Source organism: Pan troglodytes, chromosome 3 (assembly GCF_028858775.2).
Source record: "Pan troglodytes isolate AG18354 chromosome 3, NHGRI_mPanTro3-v2.0_pri, whole genome shotgun sequence".
In the NCBI taxonomy this organism is placed as follows: domain Eukaryota; kingdom Metazoa; phylum Chordata; class Mammalia; order Primates; family Hominidae; genus Pan; species Pan troglodytes.
In genome coordinates, this window is record NC_072401.2 from 145,642,023 (window position 1) to 145,661,674 (window position 19,652).

The following is a 19,652-nucleotide window of genomic DNA, read 5'->3' on the forward strand; positions in this document are numbered from 1 at the left end:
ATTTAATCCTCACACTAGCCCTTTGAGGAACATATTATTCCTATTTTTCAGATAAGAAATTTGAGACTTAAACAATAAAGTGACTCACTAATAGCAATAATACTAGTAGCAGCTAAGTCAACTATACTGTGTGAAGCTGTGTCACACCTTAGCTGCTATCTGGATAGTAGCATGCCTTGCCTAGCATGGATTTGGGATACTAAACTCTGTACATTCGGTTGTCCCCAAGATCCTTCCTTGAGAGCATATTATTTAGACCTATTCTTATTTTTAGGCTTGGGCCTTGTTGTGGACTAAGTGTCTGTGGTTCCCCACAAAATGTATATATTGAAGCCCTACCCCATGATGTGGCTGTATTTGGAGATGCAGCCTCTAAGGAAGTAATTGAAGTTAAATGTGGTGGTAAGGGTAGAGCCCTGATCCAACAGGATAATGTTGTTATAAGAAGAGATGCCAGAGAGCTCACCACCTCTCTTTCTACCAGGCAAGGACACAGCGAGAAGATGGCTATCTACAATCCAGGAAGAAAGTCCTCACCAGAACCAAACCCTGCTGGACTTTGATCTTGGACTTTCCAGACTCTAAAACTGTGAAGACATAAATTTCTGTTGTTTAACCCACACAGGTCTGTGGTATCTGTTTATTATGGCAGCCCAGTAAGACTAAGACAGGCCATCACAAGACGTGAACGTTTTGGACCTTCTGTTGGGCCCTAGTAAACAGAAATCAGGTACGCAAAAGGAGTAAACATATATTTTCCTTTATTTTTATTTTTAATGTGTAAGCCTTAGGTTTTTATTTATTTATTTGCTGAAGACAATCACGTTGTGTACGTATAATGCAATTATATTGTTGATGAGAACGTACTTAAAATTTTTTAAAAATTCTAATTGATTTCTAGATGTCCAAATGACAAGATAGCATTTATATACCATCAGAACATAAAATAATTCAAAAAAATAAATTTATAAAACAATATGTATTATATTGAGAGAGAGAGAGAGAGTATTGGAAGAATATATACAAATACAATGTGATAATGTGATGTCTTTGTGAGAATGCTATATGTAATTTTCTTTGTTTTTGTTTATATGAATTTTTACTATTTTTACCTTTGAAATATATAAAAGAGAGAATAAAAGTCATTGACAAAATCAAAAGTCACTCTATTTTCATAGCTGAGTAAGTATACATATTTAACAGAACAGCGAAGAGTTGATGAATGTTCAGAGATATTATATAAGTAACAGATAAGAAGTGTCCTGATCTATGGTATTCATTCTCAGTTGCAAATATATATGCGAAAAACCCCACAAATGAAACCAAAACAACTCAGAATTCTCATGAATGTTGCATAAGTAAATATATTATTTGGAACAAATTTAAATAAGCTACATACAGGATGTCTTTTAGTTGGGTTGCTGGTGGGGCCCCCATTTTGCTTTTCTGATCGGTATTGTAGAAGAGCTTTAGTTTTGTGGAGTCACTCTCCAGGGAATTATTAGGGTGATGTACTGAGATATAGAACAGTGGATTTGGAGTCAGTAGACCTGGGTGGAACTCATTTATTAGGTGTGTCATTGGAAAAGTCATTTCAGCTCTCAGAGCTTTTGTCTCCTCATTAGTGAAACTAGCATAACAATTCTATGTCCTTTACGTGGTTTCCTCAGCATCAAACTAAATGAAATAATATGTGCAAAGCTTTGTGACCCAGAGCACTCTATGCTAATGCTAGCCATCATTATTCTGAAGATGACTATTATAATCGAACTTATATAAATTAAAGTGACAGAAGTTGTTCCCCTGAAAATGTTAACTCTTGCTGCTGTAGTCCTAATTGTGCTAGTGCAAATCCCTTTAAATATTCTTAATTTCTGGTCTGATCTTAATTAATGGATACCAATGTAGGTACTTTGGATTTTTGGCAGACAGTAAAACCTGGGGTTCAGGAACAGCAATGTAAACAGGCTCTAAGTTTGCAAGTCCCAACTGTCATTTATTTAATATTTGTCATGAAAATCTATATAGTGCTTTCAGTGTTCCAAGTCCTGTGGTTACAGCAGCAAGTAAAACAAAATTCCTGCCCCACCGGAGCTTACAATCTAATGGGAGGAGGGAGAGGGCCAATAATACAGTAGAAAATGAATATATAATAGGTCAGTAATGAATATGTGATATGTGAATATGTGATAGAGCAATAAATGTAGTAAGTGCTATGGAGAAAAAAATAAAGCAGAATAAAGGAAAAGTTCTGTAGGTCCGATGTGCAGGCAGCAGAATCTGAGATGGAGATTGAAGTCAGGAAGTTCATTCAAAGTCCTCTGAGGAAGGAAGCAGGGTTGGGTAGAGAGAGAAGATGGGTTCCAAAGCAGGCACAGTTGGGCCTCTGCCGACTCCATGGGGAACTGGAAAGCAGGGATGGGCCTTCCGATTGCCTTGACTTGGGGTATGGAGGCCAGGCCTTTATATTCCTGCAATGACCAGAAATTGGATGCAAGTTGTCCTTTGGGAAGGGGACTGTGACCTTGGTGACATGACTTTCCTCTGCTGAGGGCAATTCCCAGAGAGGGCTGACAGTAGTGAGCTTCCAGCCAGTAGCACTGTGTTCATTACAGGGGGGTGTGTGTGTGTGTGTGTGTGTGTGTGTGTGTGTGTGTCTGGGAGACAGGACGTGAGATTGCTTTTTTTAAAGGATAATGAAGGGAGCCTCTCTGAAAACATTTTGGGAGTAAATGTGAAGGACATGAGGGAGGAACCTCATGAAATCTGGGGGAAAGCAAGTAGATAGATATCTGGGGGAGAATATATCTGAGGAAGATACTTTTGAACTTCTTTGGATTTCTTCATATGGATTATCTATATGAATAATGACTATGCTCATCTATTGCTTTTCCAGTTGTGCTTATCATGGTAGTAGTGATAACAGTAATAACAACAATAATGTCATTTTTACCATGTAATTGCATCCTTTGCTTTAGGAACTGATGTAAATCTTTCATAAGATCTTACTAGAGTATTAATTAGCTAATTAGTTAATTTACTTATTCATTCAGTCACACAGTGAGTGTTTATAAATGACCACTGTATGTCACTTACTATGTGAAGTGCAATGAACACCATGGTGAGCAGGACGAGTTAGTCCCTGAGTTTGAAACCATTAAGGTGGGGAGACTGACAAATAAAATAGGCAATTAAAAATACAGTGTAAACAGTGGTCCAGTGTAGTTAAACAAGGTAAGGAAGGTGCAGCAGGGAAGCACTAAGCCAAACAAAGAAACCAGGTGTATGAATAAATAGGGAATGGCAGATTAGTAAAGCAAAGTGAAAATGAAGCTGTCTTTGAATTGGGGTGGGATGGGGTGTGTGGAACAGAGGTGGGCAAAATAGGTGAGATAAGTGGCTCTGGAAATGAAACTAAGTTTTGTTTAGTGACCTCTTACGTTGTTCAGATGGGGTTAAATCCATAAGGGTCTATAAACATTGGCCTGCTATGTAGAAAACACATGTTTCAATGGCAACTCAGTTGTGGGAGGGGTTTTCATTGCTAACGATGGGCTCCTAGCATGAAGAGATTCAGGTAAATCCTGCCTCGAGGAGTGGGCTGATATCTCTGATCAGAGCTGGCTGCAAGCTTGAGTAGTGACAATGGTGAGATCTCCAAAAGTGCCAACTCCTACCACCCAACACCCAGGAGAGAATAACTTCTTACTCCCCCGTCACAGATCCTGAGCTGAGGTAAACAACCTCTTCAGTTCTCACAGTCCACCTCTCTCCCCCTCTACTGCCCCATTCATGCTGCAAAGATGTCACAGGACTGTCTACTTAAAGATTACCTTTCTAAAACAGAGTTGACTCTATGTATTCTGTAAAGGCAATTCTGCTTTTTTGTTTTTTTTCAACACTGACCCAAGAACACTTGGATATAAACAGTAATATCAACATGGTCAGGAAGGGGGAAATTCCACTGGCTTTCTTGTTTCATTTAACATTCTTTGACTTGGGGGTGATATTAAAAATATAAAAATTTTATAGAACATTTTCAAAGTCAACTTGCTTTATAAGTCCCTTCAAAATTTTATTTGTCCTCTATGTTCATAGCAATTTTAAAGTGTTAGTCTGTAAAATATTGTATCTACATGTACAGCTTTGTTTTTGATAGTCACTTCTAGAACAGACTGAAAATCAGTCAGGAAAATTCAGTAAGACCGATTTGTGGTTTATGTGTATTCTTATGTAAACCTGAGATTCTCATATTTGTCACTAATAACAGTAATGAAATAATTAAAGACAAATGAGTTAGTATTTTATCATCTAAAATTTCCCCCTTTTTCCTGAACTTTCTTACATTTCTAGAAAATAGTTAGAAGGAAGTCTGACTGAGACCTCAGGGCTTATTGCTCCAAGTAAAAAGTAGGCTGAAAGAAAAGTTAAGTCATTGAAATTGATATCTACATTTACTTTCCCTTTCCTTTGTACGCTTTCCTCTTGACTTTAAATTCTTTTGATTCCAGAAGGAAGAAAACTTTGCTAATGCTCTGCCAAGCGTCACTTTTCTGTCATGATTGGAAGGTTTGATGTTACTTAGAATTACTCATGGAAAATGGAAGAGCTGCAGCATTACAATGAAAGCCATCTTTTAACAGCCTGAGTTCCTTTTTCTTTTACCTGAGTCAGGAACAAAAAATATTCATGTATATTCCCCAAAAGGACAAAAAAGTATCCAATGAAAGGGCTAGCTTGTAGAAAGGTCAGAACATTTTAGTGCTAAATGACACCTAAAATCACTCTCTCTGCACACCTTGTATTGTAAAAGAGAAAGTTAAGACCCAGAATAAGATCAAGAGTTTTTCATTGGTCGTTACAATATTAAAGAAGTTTTGAAATATATGGCTAGCTTTCTCACATCTACGTGCTGATTAGACCTCAGCCAAAGACTTCAGGGGAGCCCTCTGCAAATTTCTAGAGTTCTTTGTGCAGCTTTTCCTCTTGGGTTCTCTGACTTGCAAACTCAAACCGCCAGACTTTTCCTAGAATCAGCTCTGCCTCCTCATCTCAGAGAGACCCTGCAGTGGGGCTTGGGAACCCTCCAGGCTGTGAGCTGGACAATGGAGCTCACCTCCATTTTGTTTGTTTCTTCTCTCTTGGCAATCACTCTTCTGTGCTACTGATGTCCAATGTCTGAAAATCATTGTTTTCATACCTTTTGTTTGTTTGCTTGGTGTCATTTCCTGCTGGAGGGTAAATCTGGCTCCTGTTGTTCCATCTGTCCTCCAGCAGCTTCCCATACAGGCAGCTCACTTCACTTCATTTTCAATTTTAATGACTTCTCTTCTTTATTACGCCTTTTGTCTACTTTTATTTTGTTTTGGTTATTCTTCTTGTTCTTTTTCTAACTTCTTGAGTTCATATTAAGTTAATTAGCTTTTAGTCTTCCTAAGTCAATTACTGAATGTTTTGAACTTTTCACTTTATGTTACTTTATATTTGTTAGGCTATTAAACTAATCCACGTTCTAAACTGTTATTGCTACTGGAAAATGGTCCTGATCCAGATCCCAAAAGAGGATTCTTGGATCTTGCACAAGAAAGAAAGGGTGAGTCCATAAACTGAAAGCATGTTTATTAAGAAAGTAAAGGACAAAGAATGGCTACTTCATAGGCAGGGAAGCCCCGAGGGCTACTGATTGCCCATTTTTATGGTTATTTCTTGATTATATTGGTATGAACAGGAGGCAAGGAAATATTGGGGAGAAGGGGGCAGTTCCCTGGCAAAGACACCACCCTCAACCTTGGAAATCCATGGCCCTAAATTTGAACAGGGATTCCTGTTTTCACACCTTAATGTTGCTTTTTGGCCTGCCACGCCCCCCATCCTATACCCATGTAAACCCTAAGCCTCAGGCTCCATGAGCAGAAGATCAGAGGAGCAGAAGAGTGGTGCAGCAGAGAAGGAGAGAAGAGAAGGAATGTCTAAATGTCAAGAGGAGTTCAGCTGGGGACAGTTGGAGAGGAGATAGGCCATGGGACAGCCAAACTCTAGGGGAAGATCATCTTTCCACTCCATCCCCTTTCCAGCTCTCCATCCATCCCACTGACAGCCACCTCCACCACTCAATAAAAGTCCCATATTCACCATCCTTCAAGTCTGTGTGTGACCTGATTCTTCCTGGACACCGGACAAGGATCCGGATACCAGGAGGTCACTGAGCTGATTAACACTTAAGCCATCTGTGGACAGCAGAGCTAAGAGGCACTGTAACATGCGCATTGGGGTTTTGGGAGTTGCAGGCACCCATCCTTAGATCCCACCATGGGGCTGGAGCCCAAAAGCACTTTCTCTAGCTCTTGCACCTGCCTATCTGCATGCTCTCCCTCCCGTAAGGGGTTTGAGCTCATGGTGGCCAAACAGAAAAACCACACCCCTGTTGCACGTCCTGTGAGTTGGGGGTCAGGGAACTCTCCTTTTTCAACATGTTAAACAAGGGGTGGATTATTCATGCCTCCCCTTTTTAGACCATATAGGGTAACTTCTGGACGTTGCCATGGCATTTGTAAACTGTCATAGTGCTGTTGGGAGTGTAGCTGTTAGGACAACCAGAGGTCAGATCACCGTCTTGGTTTTGGTGGGTTTTGGCCAGCTTCTTGACTGCAACTTGTTTTATCAGCAAGGTCTTTATAACGTGTATCTTGTGCCAACCTCCCATCTCATCTTGTGACTTAGAATGCCTAACTGCCTGGGAATGCAGCCCAGCAGGTCTCAGCCTTATTTTACCAGGCCCCTACCCAAGATGGAGGCACTCTGGTTCAAATGCCTCTGACATTATTTCCAAGATGATTCCTTTTTGTCATTACGTAGTGGCCTCTTTATCTTTGAAAATGCTTTATCTATCATCTATTTTATTTGTTATTAATATAGCTACATGAAATTTCTGTATTTTTACAGCCTCTTTACAAATTTATTGACATATAATACCCATACAATAAAGAGCATGTAAGGCACTGATCTTAAGAATAGAGTTTGATAATTTTTTTCTAATGTATACAGCCATGTACCCACCACCCAGATCAACATAGAGAATATTGCCAACATCAAAGGAAGTCACTAGCTTTATTTCAGTTGTTATTTTCCTCAGACATCTTTTTTTTCCATCCCTTACTTTCAACTTATCTATTTATGTTTTAAAAATTTTACTTTCAAACAGTAGGTGACTTTTAGTAAAGTTACAGTACATTCATTGATTGATTGATTGTTACATTAAAACCCAAGCCACTAAGTATCAAAACATCCTCTGTTCCTATTTTCCCCTCAAATAAAAGTAGACTTACCATATTTGTTTAGAGTTTCTGTGTCTGCCAAGGGAGTCTTTAATTGCTAAAACTAAAAGACTTTATCCATATTTTCTTTTAGGGCTTTCCTGTTTTTATTTTAGTACCTTAACCTTAATTATGTCAAATATTTTATGTTGTAAAGAATGAGTAGTAGAGATCCATTTTTTTCTTATTGAGTATCTGACAAGTTTTCTGAATACGGTAAACAATCTATCTTTTTATATTGATTTGAAAGCTGCTTTCTTCATGACACTAAATTATTACATGTATTTGAATTTACAAATGAATTGTTATATTTCACTTATCTGAATATATATTTCTTTACCCAGAATGTTCCTTCAATTAATGCTTAATATAACTCTATATTATAATTCCTGGCTGAAGAAGTTCCCACTCATTGTTCTTCATTTTCATAATTTTTCTGACTATTAACACACGTTTATTCTTCTAGATGGAGGCTGTTCAACCTTGGCACTATTGATGTTTTGGACTGGATAAATAAAAATCTGTAGTGGGATCCTTCTAATTTCCTCTACTTTCTTTTTGTAGCTCTGTTTGGTGCCCTCAGGTGGGAATGCTATGCCAACTCTCCAGTACCTTCTTTCTTTTTGGCCCAAAGCAGATATTCTGCAGAGTTTCTTGTATGAGGTTGGGTTGTTTCTTAAATTTCAGAGTAGATTGTTGTTTATTCTATACTTTTCTTCATTATCTTTCTTCATTTAAGCAGATTTCAAATAGATGGAATTTGTAAATATTTTCTCAAGCCTCCATCTTCTCATTTTAAATTTCTTTAAGAAACATTTAAATTACCATTTTCACTTATCTGTTTTTAATTGCTCTGCTATTGTTTGACATTTACAAGTGATTTATTATTTTATCCTTTTTATTAGGTAAGAGGTGTTAAATGAGTTTGAGATTGATAGGAGCTATTTTGTTAGAAATAAATGAGGAACTGTTGCAAGAATGGACTGTAATTTTTACATTTTATTCAATTGTTTTGGTTTCTTACATCCTTATGACACTTTCCTTAGTGTTTAACATAAACAACTAAAGTAAAATAACTGCGATTTCTCTCCTTGCAGTTTTGCAAACAGCTCTTTTTATAAGAACTGTGATTGCCTCTAGCAAGCAGTCTCAAGTACTTGATATATAAACACATTATTGCCCCTTTTTTTCACACTTGAAGTTTGTAGAATAAACCACTAAAAATATCATAGTATCTGAGGAGAAAGAACCTCTCCAGATGATGTTTTCTTGCCTGGGGCCAATATGTGCACCATAGAGTCCCCTCTATCTGCCATAAAACTTTGTTTATTGCTTTAATCAATCTTCACATGGTAGGATGATGCAGGCAAAAGCTGAGGTCTTCCTATACATCTCTTTCAAAGTTTTCCTTCAAGACCATTTTGCTTTTGGTCACTTTTTCTTTATATTTTCAGCAGCAGTTATTTATTTCATTTCATTGTATTTGACCCATCCAAATGTTTAACATGGTTTTATAAAAGTAACTTTATTTTCAGCTTGTCTGTAGATTCAATTTTCTTGTAGTTGCTGGTATAAGTAATAGGGAAAAATGTATCAGTCTTATACAATAAAGAAGTTCAGATGAGTGTGTGTGGGAGTGTGTGATATAGGAAGAAGCAATCGGTATGTAACAACATATGTCTGCCTGCTACGCTTTTAATATTTGTTAGAATTTTAGTTCCTATGAGTATCTTGGAGGTGCTGGAATATATATGCAAATTTCCTTCTAAAAGATTGCACCAAGTTACATTACCATAACAACAATAAGAATTTACTGCAGCCTTAGCACATTGGATATTATCTTAGAAATACCACTTAGTAGGTTTCATAGATAATGAATAAATTTTCTGTTGTTTTAATTTACATTTTAAAAGTAGTGAGGTTGAAAATGATGCAATTTGAAATGCATGTGCATAAGAAGTTGAATAGATGTTTATTGGTCAGAAGGTGGAATGAGTTTTGAACAAGTTAAATGTTTTGAAAAACAGTATGAATGTACTGAATACTTTTGAGGTGTGATCTTCTAATTGCTCTAGCAAATTGAATTGGTCATAAGAAAACGTTTGAATTTTTCCAGTCAGTCAGTCATTGTATTAGTTCATTCCCATGCTGCTATAAAGAAGTGCCTGAGACTGGGTAATTTATAAAGGAAAGAAGTTTAATTGACTCAGAATTCTGCGTGGCTGAGGAGGTTTCAGGAAACTTACAATCGTGGCAGAAGGGGAAGCAAACACATCGTTTTTCACATGATGGCAGAAGTAAATGGGGAAGCCCCTTATAAAACCATCAGATTTCATGAGAATTTGCTCACTATCATGAAAATAGCATGGGGGAAACCGCCACAATGATTCAATTACCTCCCACTACATTCCTCCCACAACACGTGGGGATTGTGGGAACTACAATTCAAGATGAGATTTGGGTGGGGACACAGCCAAACCACATCACTATGCCCCTGACCCCTCCCAAATCTCATGTCCTCACATTTCAAAACACAATCATGCCTTCCAAACAGTCCCCCAAAGTCTAAACTCATTCCGGCATTAACTCAAAAGTCCGAGTCCAAAGTCTCATCTGAGACAAGGCAAGTCCCTTCCACCTATGAGCCTGTAAAATCAAAAGCAAGTTAGTTACTTCCTAGATACAATGAGGGTATAGGCAATGGGTAAATGTACCCACTCTAAATAGGAGCAATTGGCCAAAAACAGGGGCTACAGGCCCATGCAAGTCTGAAATCCAGTGGGGCAGTAATTAAATCTTAAAGCACCTTAATAATCTCTTTTGACTCCATGTCTCACATCCAGTTAATGCTGATGCAAGAGGTGGGCTCCCACAGTCTTGGGAAGCTCCGCTCCTGTGGCTTTGCATAGTACAACCCCCCTCTCGGCTGCTTTCACAGGCTGTCTGTTATCCAGTTCCAAAGTCACTTCTGCATTTTTAGGTATCCTTAATGCAGCACCCCACCTCTAGTACCAACTTACTGTATTAGTCTGTTCTCATGCTGCTATAAAAAACTGCCCAAGACTGTGTAATTTATAAAGGAAAGAGGTTTAGTTGATCTACAGTTTTGCATGGCTTGGAAGGTCTTAGGATACTTACAATCATGACCAAAGGGGAACAAACACATCTTTCTTACATAGTGGCAGGAAGGAGAAGAATGAGAGCTGAGTAAAGGGGGAAGCTCCTTTATAAAACTATCAGATTATGTGAGAATTTACTCACTATCATGAGAATAGCACAGGGGAAACCACCGCAATGATTCAAGTACCTCCCACTGGGTTCCTCCCATGACATGTGGGGATTATTGGAACTACAATTCAAGATGAGATTTGAATGGGAACACAGCCAAGCCATATCAGTCATTCCACATATTGAGTGATTTCTGTCTTCTATTCACTATTCTTCCACAGAGAGGGACCCATAGTCATTACCTTCAAGGAACCTAAATCCTGGCGTCTTTATGGTTATGGGTGGCATATAATATACAGGTAAGATGTTGTGAGACTATTCCTATCCTTCCATAATTAGCCACTAGGACCACAGCTGAAACCAAGAGGCACTGATTACCACCTCACTCTAAAGAGAATTACTGAGCTTGTGCTCACTGCGGGGGCCAGATCTCTTTGCAGGGCTATGTTAGGCTTTACACAATGTGACCCTCTAGTCTGTACAAGGAGAGGAATGCAGAGGGGAAGAGATTCACTGGAGTCTCTCGTCAGTGACCTGGTGGTGAATATATGGTAATGGGTAAATCCCACTTCACCTGATGAAGAAAAGGAGAAGGATGCACTTCATTCTTAGAATCTAAGCAGGAACGGGAAAGGGAAAATTAGGAGAAAAGCTTACAAAGACTGTAAATGCCTTCAAGAAGGTGAGAGGAACTAATATTTGGTTTACTGTCAGCAGGCTGTTCGGGCGGCATTTTGCCAATATAGCCCTATCCCTACGTGAGTAGGGGAAGGGAATTGTGGTTGGACAACCGAGTTCTGAGAAAGGCAGTGATTGAGCAGCTGAACTCCATCCATTTGGTGGGTAAGGACCCCAGAGTATTCAAAGGATCAAATGGAATGTGACTGAAGTGTTATCTTGCTGATGTTACCCAGGAGGACTGTCCCCTAGGCAAGGGGACACCAAACACAATGAGGCATGGGATAAGGATTTCGTGATGAGAATTGGGCAGAACTGGAGTTTAATCCCCATGTCATGGTAAGGCCCTCTGAAATTCTCTCTACACCTTTGAGAGAGTCAGCATTTAGATTCTGACTCCTAGAGTCCCTTAGTGGTCAGTCAATGTAAGCCAAGTTAGTAGCTACAGCCGTCAGGCACACGATTACACTGTGAACAGTGAAGTAAAAAAATGTCCTTTCTTTGCTTGCTTTCTCTAATCCAAATCCCAGAGGCATGAAAACCTAGAAAAAAGAAAGTAGCTGTATAGCTTTCATTTACATATAAGATTGGTGTTTTGAAATTTTAATAACAAAAAAGACCAGAAAGTTTCGTATCTCCCCAAGATGTTTCTAGGGAATAGGAATAAGAAATAGGAAAAGTATATTCCATGCAGTATAAGCAAATTTAAAGAATTAATTTTTTTTACCCTACTGAATTGAGACTTGCCAATAACCAGTTATACACATAAAGAGGGTAGTGTTGGGAGCTGAGTGCTATGAAAAAAATACAGGAAGAAAATGAAAGAGAAATTCATGGGAAGGAAGGAAGAAGACTACAAGCTGCTTTGCCTTGGGTAGGCAGGGAAGACCTATTTCATTCAATGAAATTTTACTGAGTTTTCCTGTGTTCTAGCCATTATTCTGGGCTCTGAGGATGCATAGTAAACAAAGCAGATGAAAAATACTGTCATCAGAATTTTCTTTGAAGGTGTGAGACAGGAATAATATGGAGGCAGTCAAGGAAAGATATGAAGCAAAAAAAGGAGAAAAAATTAGAACAAAGTTCCTAAGAAAGGAGCAACCTTAGTATGTTGGAGTTTTGGGGAAAAGTTCAGTGGTTGCAACCTAAAGACAGGAGAGAGTGGGAGCAGGTTGAGAGGGGCAGGCCAGGTGAGCTGAGCATGTGGACAAGTCAGAACTTCAGAGAGCATGCTAACAAGTGGTGATTTTATTCTGGTGCAGTGAAAAACCTACTGGAGATTTTAAGTAGGAGAAATACATGATCTAATTGATAGTTTGAAAAAATTGCTCTGTGAAGGAGGGAATATAAAAAACAAGAGTAGAGACAGGGAGACAAGCTGTGGGGGTGTTACTATATTCCATGCCATCTCATCCATTCTTTTTAGTAAGAATAAATGCTGCTGGTCACCTTTTAGTGATTTCTTTTTAAAATTTCAAAATATTCAGAGATGGGGATACTTTAATCTGAGGACATTAAAATATTCAGCATTTTTATGCTTTGGTAGGCCTAGAAAAAGTTTAATAGACTTAGGTAAGACTTACATTAAACTGATTACTTTTGATTTAAAGGTAATAGCGTTCAGCTGAGAATGGAAATAATTTTCACCTGGTTGGCAATATTTGAAATCACTTCTGAACCTTCAGTTTTATCCAGTTGAATAATAAAGGTCTAAAATTTCCTTTATTTGCTTTTGTCAGAGCAAATTATGTTACCAATAATACCACCTACAAGAGAGAAGAGCCATGAGAAGGGTCAAGGACAATCTGTGAGTAACTTAAGTGGAGGCTGATATAACATATTCTCTAATATATGATGCTCTGATAGCATTTGACAAGACCATTTGGAAGAGACCCAGATGGAGACAATTCTAGTTAATATGCTCCATTGAGTGATGTTCATCACCTGATTCTGGAACTCAGGCTGAACTCTAGTCATAAAATTTGGAAAGAAGGCAGTTTGAGAAATGGTATATTCTTCACTGTGAAATGATTGACCTGAGCATGAGATCAATTCTAAAAATAACTAAGGGGCAGATAAGTTCAGGACCAAGCTTATAAAAATGAGAACCACTCAAAAGATCTCCAGTTTTATTCCTAAACCTATCTGTGCTGAAGAACTTTTTGGATGCTTCCCACAGGACTGAGATTCCTGCCTCTAATTTGGACAATGAGAGTTCTCTGTAATCCACAATTGAACAGTCACTGGAACATTTTAGACATGCAACATAGTCAAAGAATGCATAGATTAGGATAACTATGTCAATTATAAGTAAAACCCCATGTAAACTAGTGTAACTCTATCTGTTAGGGGGAGATGTGTGCTAGCAACTGTCTTGTTGCTATATGTATATATGTATATATATATTTAGTTTTGAAAAAGTTAATGGCTTTCATTATTGTCTCTTCAAAAATGTAATACAGTTTTGTTACAGAAAATTAAGAAGCTAGAAAAAAAGTATAAAGAAAAAGACAAAAATTAGCTGTAATCCCACCAAGTGAAATTAAGCTCTATACATATCCTGGCATCTCCCCCATCCCACAGCCCCCTCACCCACAGAAAGAACCTTTAATGTAGAAGTGTCTGCAATCTTTTAAATATGCAACAAACACCATTCCTTATCATCAGACCTACCAGATTTTATCATGGTGTGACTGTAATGTCTGAGGTTTCTGAAATACTTTAGAATTTATGCATTCAAAGCAGTCACCTGGAGAGGTAATAACATTCATTTATTCAAATGGGGATGTTGAACATAGCAGATTTGTGACAATCTCTTACTGCTCACTTAGGGGGGGCATACAGCATATGGCCATGGCCTGCTCTACGTCCTGTTTTTAGGATGGGAGAAAAGAGACCTCAGACACTCCTCCTTCTCACTCCAAGGGTAAGGCAGTCAGAATGTATCTGGTGTGTACTCGAAGAGGAAACGTGCTGCACATTGGGACCCCAGGTCCTTTGGTTTAACCTGTTCTTTCTGAGGCATGGGCATCCTGGAGTCCCTCAGAGATTTCTGACCCAGCCATCTCAGTAAGATCTGCTGTGTTCTGGAGGTGATGAGTGCTCTCCAGAGTTCATTTGAAAGTCAGGCCCTTCTCTATGTGCTCCTACCCCTGTGCCTGTCATTCTCTTTACTGTTGAGGAGGGACCTTAACTCCTGGCAGGTGAACTATAATTAAGATCAATGTATACTACAGTAAGCCTATCAAAAATCTGGTTTTTGACAAAGATTTGAATAGAATTTGGTCCTTGCCCTCAAGGATCTCACAGTGTGATAAACTTGTCTTTGCTTTTTAAATTACAGTGCCGTTTCAGCAGTCAGGCACCTTGGGTACTTGACTGAATCTTGTTCTTTTCCAATATATTTCACATGAGACTTCATGTTATCCTGGACAACCACCTAATGAGAGTCCAGGCTGGAGTCTTCATTCCCCTTCTGCGTGTTCTCCGCTGTTGGCTTTGTTCAGACCCTTCTTTCTTCTCATCTATCCTAATGTAATGGGCTTTACATTTTAAACATAGCTTGAAATAACAAATCATGACTATAATACATGAAAATGGTTTGTATTTTGTTTTATTTTTATTTAGAAGTAGAGAATACAGTAATAGTGAGGCAGGAGAACAGGGAATTAGGATAGCCAGGGGTAGGGGCATAAGCAAAGGAATAGCAGGTGCAGCCAGTTTGCATAAACAAGAGAACAGCAGGTGCAGCCGGTTCTAGGCAAGATCAGGCAGCATGCAGGCCACATCCTCATGCCTGTGATAAAAAGACAAGAAGTTTCCACTTCAGCCTCTGCTTGACCATGAGTTAAGCCTCCACTTCAGCCTCTGATTGGTCACAGGCCAATCCTTCATAGGGTGTAGCCAATTGGAGGCTTCTAAAGGGTACCTAGGGGTGTTGCCAAGTTCTTTTGGCTTTATAAAAACCCTAATTGGGGCCGGGCGCAGTGGCTCACACCTGTAATCCCAGCACTTCGGAGGCCAAGGCAGGTGGATCACTTGAGGTCAGAAGTTTGAAACCAGCCTGGCCAACACAGCGAAACCCCATCTCTGCTTTTAAAAAAATACAAAAATTAGTCAGGCATGGTGGCCTGCACCTGTAGTCCCAATTACTGTGGAGGCTGAAGCACGAGAATCACTTGAACCAGGGAGGCAGAGGCTGCAGTGAGCAGAGATTGCGCCACTTTGCACTCGAGCCTGGGTGACAGAGGGAAACTCTGTCTCAAAAAAAAAAAAAAATTAAAAAAAGCATTAATGATTCAAAAAAAATCACTGATGTTAAGAATTCATGGGTGGAAATTTGAAAAATCTGTTTCAGAACATGTGAGAATTAAGAAAGGCAAAAGTTTTATTTTATTTTTATTTATTTATTTATATATTTATTGAGACAGGGTCTCACTCTGTTGCCCAGGCTGGAGTGCAGTAGCATGATCACAGCTCACTGCAGCCTTGATTTCCCAGGCTCAAGCGATCCTCCCACTTCAGTCCCCTGAATAGCTGATACTACACATGTGCACCACCACGCCTTTCTAATTTTCATATTTTTTGTATAGACTAGGTTTCACCTTTTTGCTCAGGCTGGTCTCAAACTCCTGAGCTCAAGCAATCCTCCTGCCTTGGCCTCACCCAAAGTTTTAAACATATGTAAATATATTATTTTAAATATTTTATACACTAATAGGGTAAATACTATAAGTAGAATCTTAATATTTCCTCAATATCCATCAAAATATGTGAAAGCAAGTTAGACAAAAACTTAGGGAGATCTTTCATTGGGAAAATGGGGGACAGACTTATATTTAGAGGTTCCCTTTAATTGGGCAAATGCAAAAAAAAACTTCTGCTAGAGAAACACAGTGACTTCTATGTGTGCAGTTGAAAAAGATGGAATTTTATGCAGTTCTGTTTCTCTTCTGAGTTTAACTGAACTCAGAGGAATAAACCCTCCTAGAGCTGTTCACACTGGTATTTAGAGCAAAATTAAAAACTGAATTCTCACCTTTATCAGTAGGCGAATACCGTAAGAAATTAAGAGGATCGTTCCAATACCACCAGCCACCACACACAAAATAATGAGTATTATCACTACAGGAGTTAAAGAGAGCAGCAAAATTATGAAAGTCTGAAATAAATGACCACATAGCAATAGAAAAATAAGACAGATAACATCAGCATAACATCACCTTGCCTTTTAATACAAAGTACAATTAACATACTATTATGTGTATTTTGTCTTTTTTTAAATTGTGTGCTTTACAGTAACCTTGTGGGAAACTGGGACTGTGAGTGATCAAGTCTTTTGTCCAAGGTCGCAAAATAGTTGATGACAGAACTAAGACCTGAGGCTTCTGATTCCAGACCCAGCGTTCTTCACTAGTGTAACTGTAGATAAGAACTCAGTGGACGTTCTCCTCAGATACGGGGAAAAAAAACACAAATTCTCCCATAGTTTGGAAGTTATGAGAGAAAACAATGTCTTAACATATAAAAGAGCATTGAACAGATCATAGAATCATAATTTTGGAAAGAAACTGGTATAAACAGTTTACAAATGAAGAAAAGAAGCTGAATAAGGTTAACTTAGCCTTGGTCAGACAACTAGTTAAAAGTAGAATTATAACTATAATGCAGGTCATCTATATTCTAAGCTTTATTCCTTCCACAGTATTCTTATGCATAGTCTCCAATGTAGTCACTAAAAATGCTTGTTGAGTCATTTATATGTTGGGAATGAAATAATTGAAATCAATTAAGTAAGAGATATTTCCATATTTATAGCATATTTATAGTGCTTCCAGTTGAAGTAAATAGAATGGAAGGCTAGACATAAAGGAAAAATGGCTCATTTATTTGCCTAATTAATATTTAAAAGTCCTGTTGTTGATAAAAAGTAAAAGTAGCATTTCCTCTTGCTGGTGTTGCCCAGCCTTCTTGACCACTTAGCTTGAATGTATGTGATAGTGATGAAGTTCTATGATGTGCTTTTTACCCTGTGAGCCGTGGACACAGCCAAGTGTGAAGGGAGGTTTGGAATGCAGAATAGCAAATGAGCACACACAGTGATACTCAAGTGAGGGGAAGGGATGTCCCTTCAGCCGAGGTTGTCAAGATGGTCCCTAAGTGGTTGCATTGGGCCAAAAATGAATCAAGGCTGAGATTTACCCTTGAAATACAGTACCAGTTAATTAGATGATTTTAAATGTCTTGCTTTTTATATGAGGGAAGAGGGAAGTTCATTTGTTTTATAAGCTCTTATGAGGCTTTTTTCAAGTACTCAGGATTGGTTAGAAAGGTATAACATCTAACTTAAGAGAAAAACTATTACCAAATTATGTATTTCTATTTCCAAAATGTTTTTATTTATTTTTATTTACTTATGTATTTGTTTTTGAGACAGGGTCTTACCAAGGCTAGAGTATAGTGGCACAGTCATAGCTCACTGCAGCCTTAAACTCCCAGACTCAGGCAATGGATCCGATCCTCCCACCTCAGCCAGCCTCCCAAGTAGCTGAGACTACAGGTGCATGCCCCATGCCAGCTAATTTTTGTATTTTTTGTAGAGATGGATTTCGCCATATTGCCCAGGCTGTTCTCAAATTCCTGGGCTCAAGCAATTAGCCAGGCTCAGCCTCCCAAAGTTCTGGGATTATAGGCATGAGCCACTGCCCCTGGCCCCCAAAATATTTTTTAAAATAAGAAATGCCTATTTTAATTTTAAAAAGAGAATATTTTCTTTGCCTTTACAATTTCATGTGAATAAAGTTAACAACATATGCTCTTCTGTTTTAAGATTGACACATTTTCTTAGGCATTTGAAACAAGCAATGGATAGTTTAAAATGGAATGACTTTTATTCTTTGTCAAATATTAACATACCTGGTCCAGAGAAAGGATGGACAGGTTGTACCCATTCTCCTATAAAGCAAAATTTCAATGTAAGTCCAAATAAGTAAGACATGTGCAAAGAAAAAAATCATTTTGGAATCAAACCGTTCTGTGGGTTTCCTTTTCTTCATGATATTTTGAGAGTTGTTGGTCAACTTTCAACATCTAGCTAGTAACATTTATGAGGTAATGTGTCAGTCGTACCATTAGTAATTTCAGTATCTACTTTTAATGACCCAACAAGTATTCATGGATGAGAAATAAGCAACTTGTCTCATAACTGAGGGGAAAGGAATGAGAAAGTATTGGAAGAATCACTTATTGACTTCCACAAGAAGCAATGCATTTTTAAAACATGTAAAAATAATGAGAAGAAAGGAGGCATATGGAGCCATTACTCCACACAGATGCCAGTCCCATGCAAAGAGGGATCATGCGGCTATCAATTTTCCAGATTTCTGCCACAGCCACTGTCTGAATCTAAGCTGTTACTGTGTCTCATGTGAGCTTTTGCCAATAGTCTCTCTGGATTCTGTGTCAGCAGCAATTGATAGTATGGTTGCCTTACTGTTCCACCTGTGCTAACCTTCCCTCTCAGTCCACATCCTACTTTTGTCTCTGTCTCCACTTGCGATTTTACATCATGAAGCTCTCTTACTACCAAAGCCACACAATTTTCTAGAGTTTAATTATTACAAATTACTTAGTATGTACTATGTTGTTTGATGATTGAGGATTCAGGTATATTTTTTCATTCTTTAGGCTTTACGTCCAAAGGTTAATTGGGGCTTGCCTTCTCTTTCTTGGTCACAGTTAATAGTTGTGGGTGATATATGGGCTTTGGAGTAAAAGAGATGGGTTTTCTGTCATGAAAGCTTGAGAACTGTCATGAGTTACAGCTCGTGTAAATAGAGTTCAATCACAACAATGACTCCAGAGCAACTATTTAAAACTAAGAACATACCGTCATCCTCTTCTGTAGGGTAAACAGTTGTAACATAAATTTCTGAAACTTCATGAGCTCTAGGAGTGGCTGGATATGTGTCCCATTTGTGCTTATCTGCATATAAGAGAAGTTGAGAAAGGGATCAAGAATGAGGTGACTGTGTGGACATAAAGCGTATTATGAAAGACAAACTCTCCCACATCCCTCCCAGCAGCGGCTCCAGAATTTCTTCTTCTCACCTGAAAACTAACAAGAGAGACTGCCACCAGATTCCTCTTATCTCAGCACCCAGCTTTGCTTATTGTTTATCAGTCACTGAGAATGTGTGAGGCTCTGAGCTAATAACTTTTAGACACATCTTCTTATTTAGCCTTTAGAGAAATGCTGTGAGATAAGTACTGTGTTATTGGCCCCATTTTAAAATTAATGGGATAGAAACCCTGCAGGGCAACTCACCCTGGGTCAGCAGCTGGGATAGAGCTGAGCCCGGGTCTGAGCTGAACTCAGTTGGCCCACAGACCCTCTGTACCACCGCACTATTAGGTCCCCTTTATCTGGCCCAC

The 19,652-nt window shown here is 38.6% G+C and overlaps 1 protein-coding gene and 1 long non-coding RNA gene across 3 annotated transcripts in view; one reads left to right on the forward strand and one right to left on the reverse strand.

Moving 5' to 3' along the window:
* The window catches only part of LOC129143851 (uncharacterized), a 53,945-nt gene that overhangs the window by 9,229 nt on the left and 25,064 nt on the right, over positions 1-19,652 (forward strand). Inside the window, exon 2 of the long non-coding RNA XR_008547792.2 lies at positions 626-730. This is a non-coding gene — a long non-coding RNA (uncharacterized LOC129143851). The remainder of the gene's footprint in view (positions 1-625; positions 731-19,652) is intronic.
* The window catches only part of LOC100609966 (glycophorin B (MNS blood group)), a 35,020-nt gene continuing 24,228 nt past the window's right edge, over positions 8,861-19,652 (reverse strand). The window contains exons 3-6 of one of the 2 annotated variants that reach the window (XM_009448361.5): positions 19,108-19,203; positions 18,135-18,173; positions 16,258-16,343; positions 14,927-15,015 (exon numbers count right to left, since the gene is read on the reverse strand). In XM_009448361.5, coding sequence (XP_009446636.2) covers positions 15,010-15,015; positions 16,258-16,343; positions 18,135-18,173; positions 19,108-19,203 — 227 coding nt within the window. In that variant the 3' untranslated portion in view covers positions 14,927-15,009. Of the gene's footprint in view, positions 15,016-16,257; positions 16,344-18,134; positions 18,174-19,107; positions 19,204-19,652 lie in introns of both variants that reach the window. The other variant, XM_016952283.4, reaches the window with a different exon arrangement.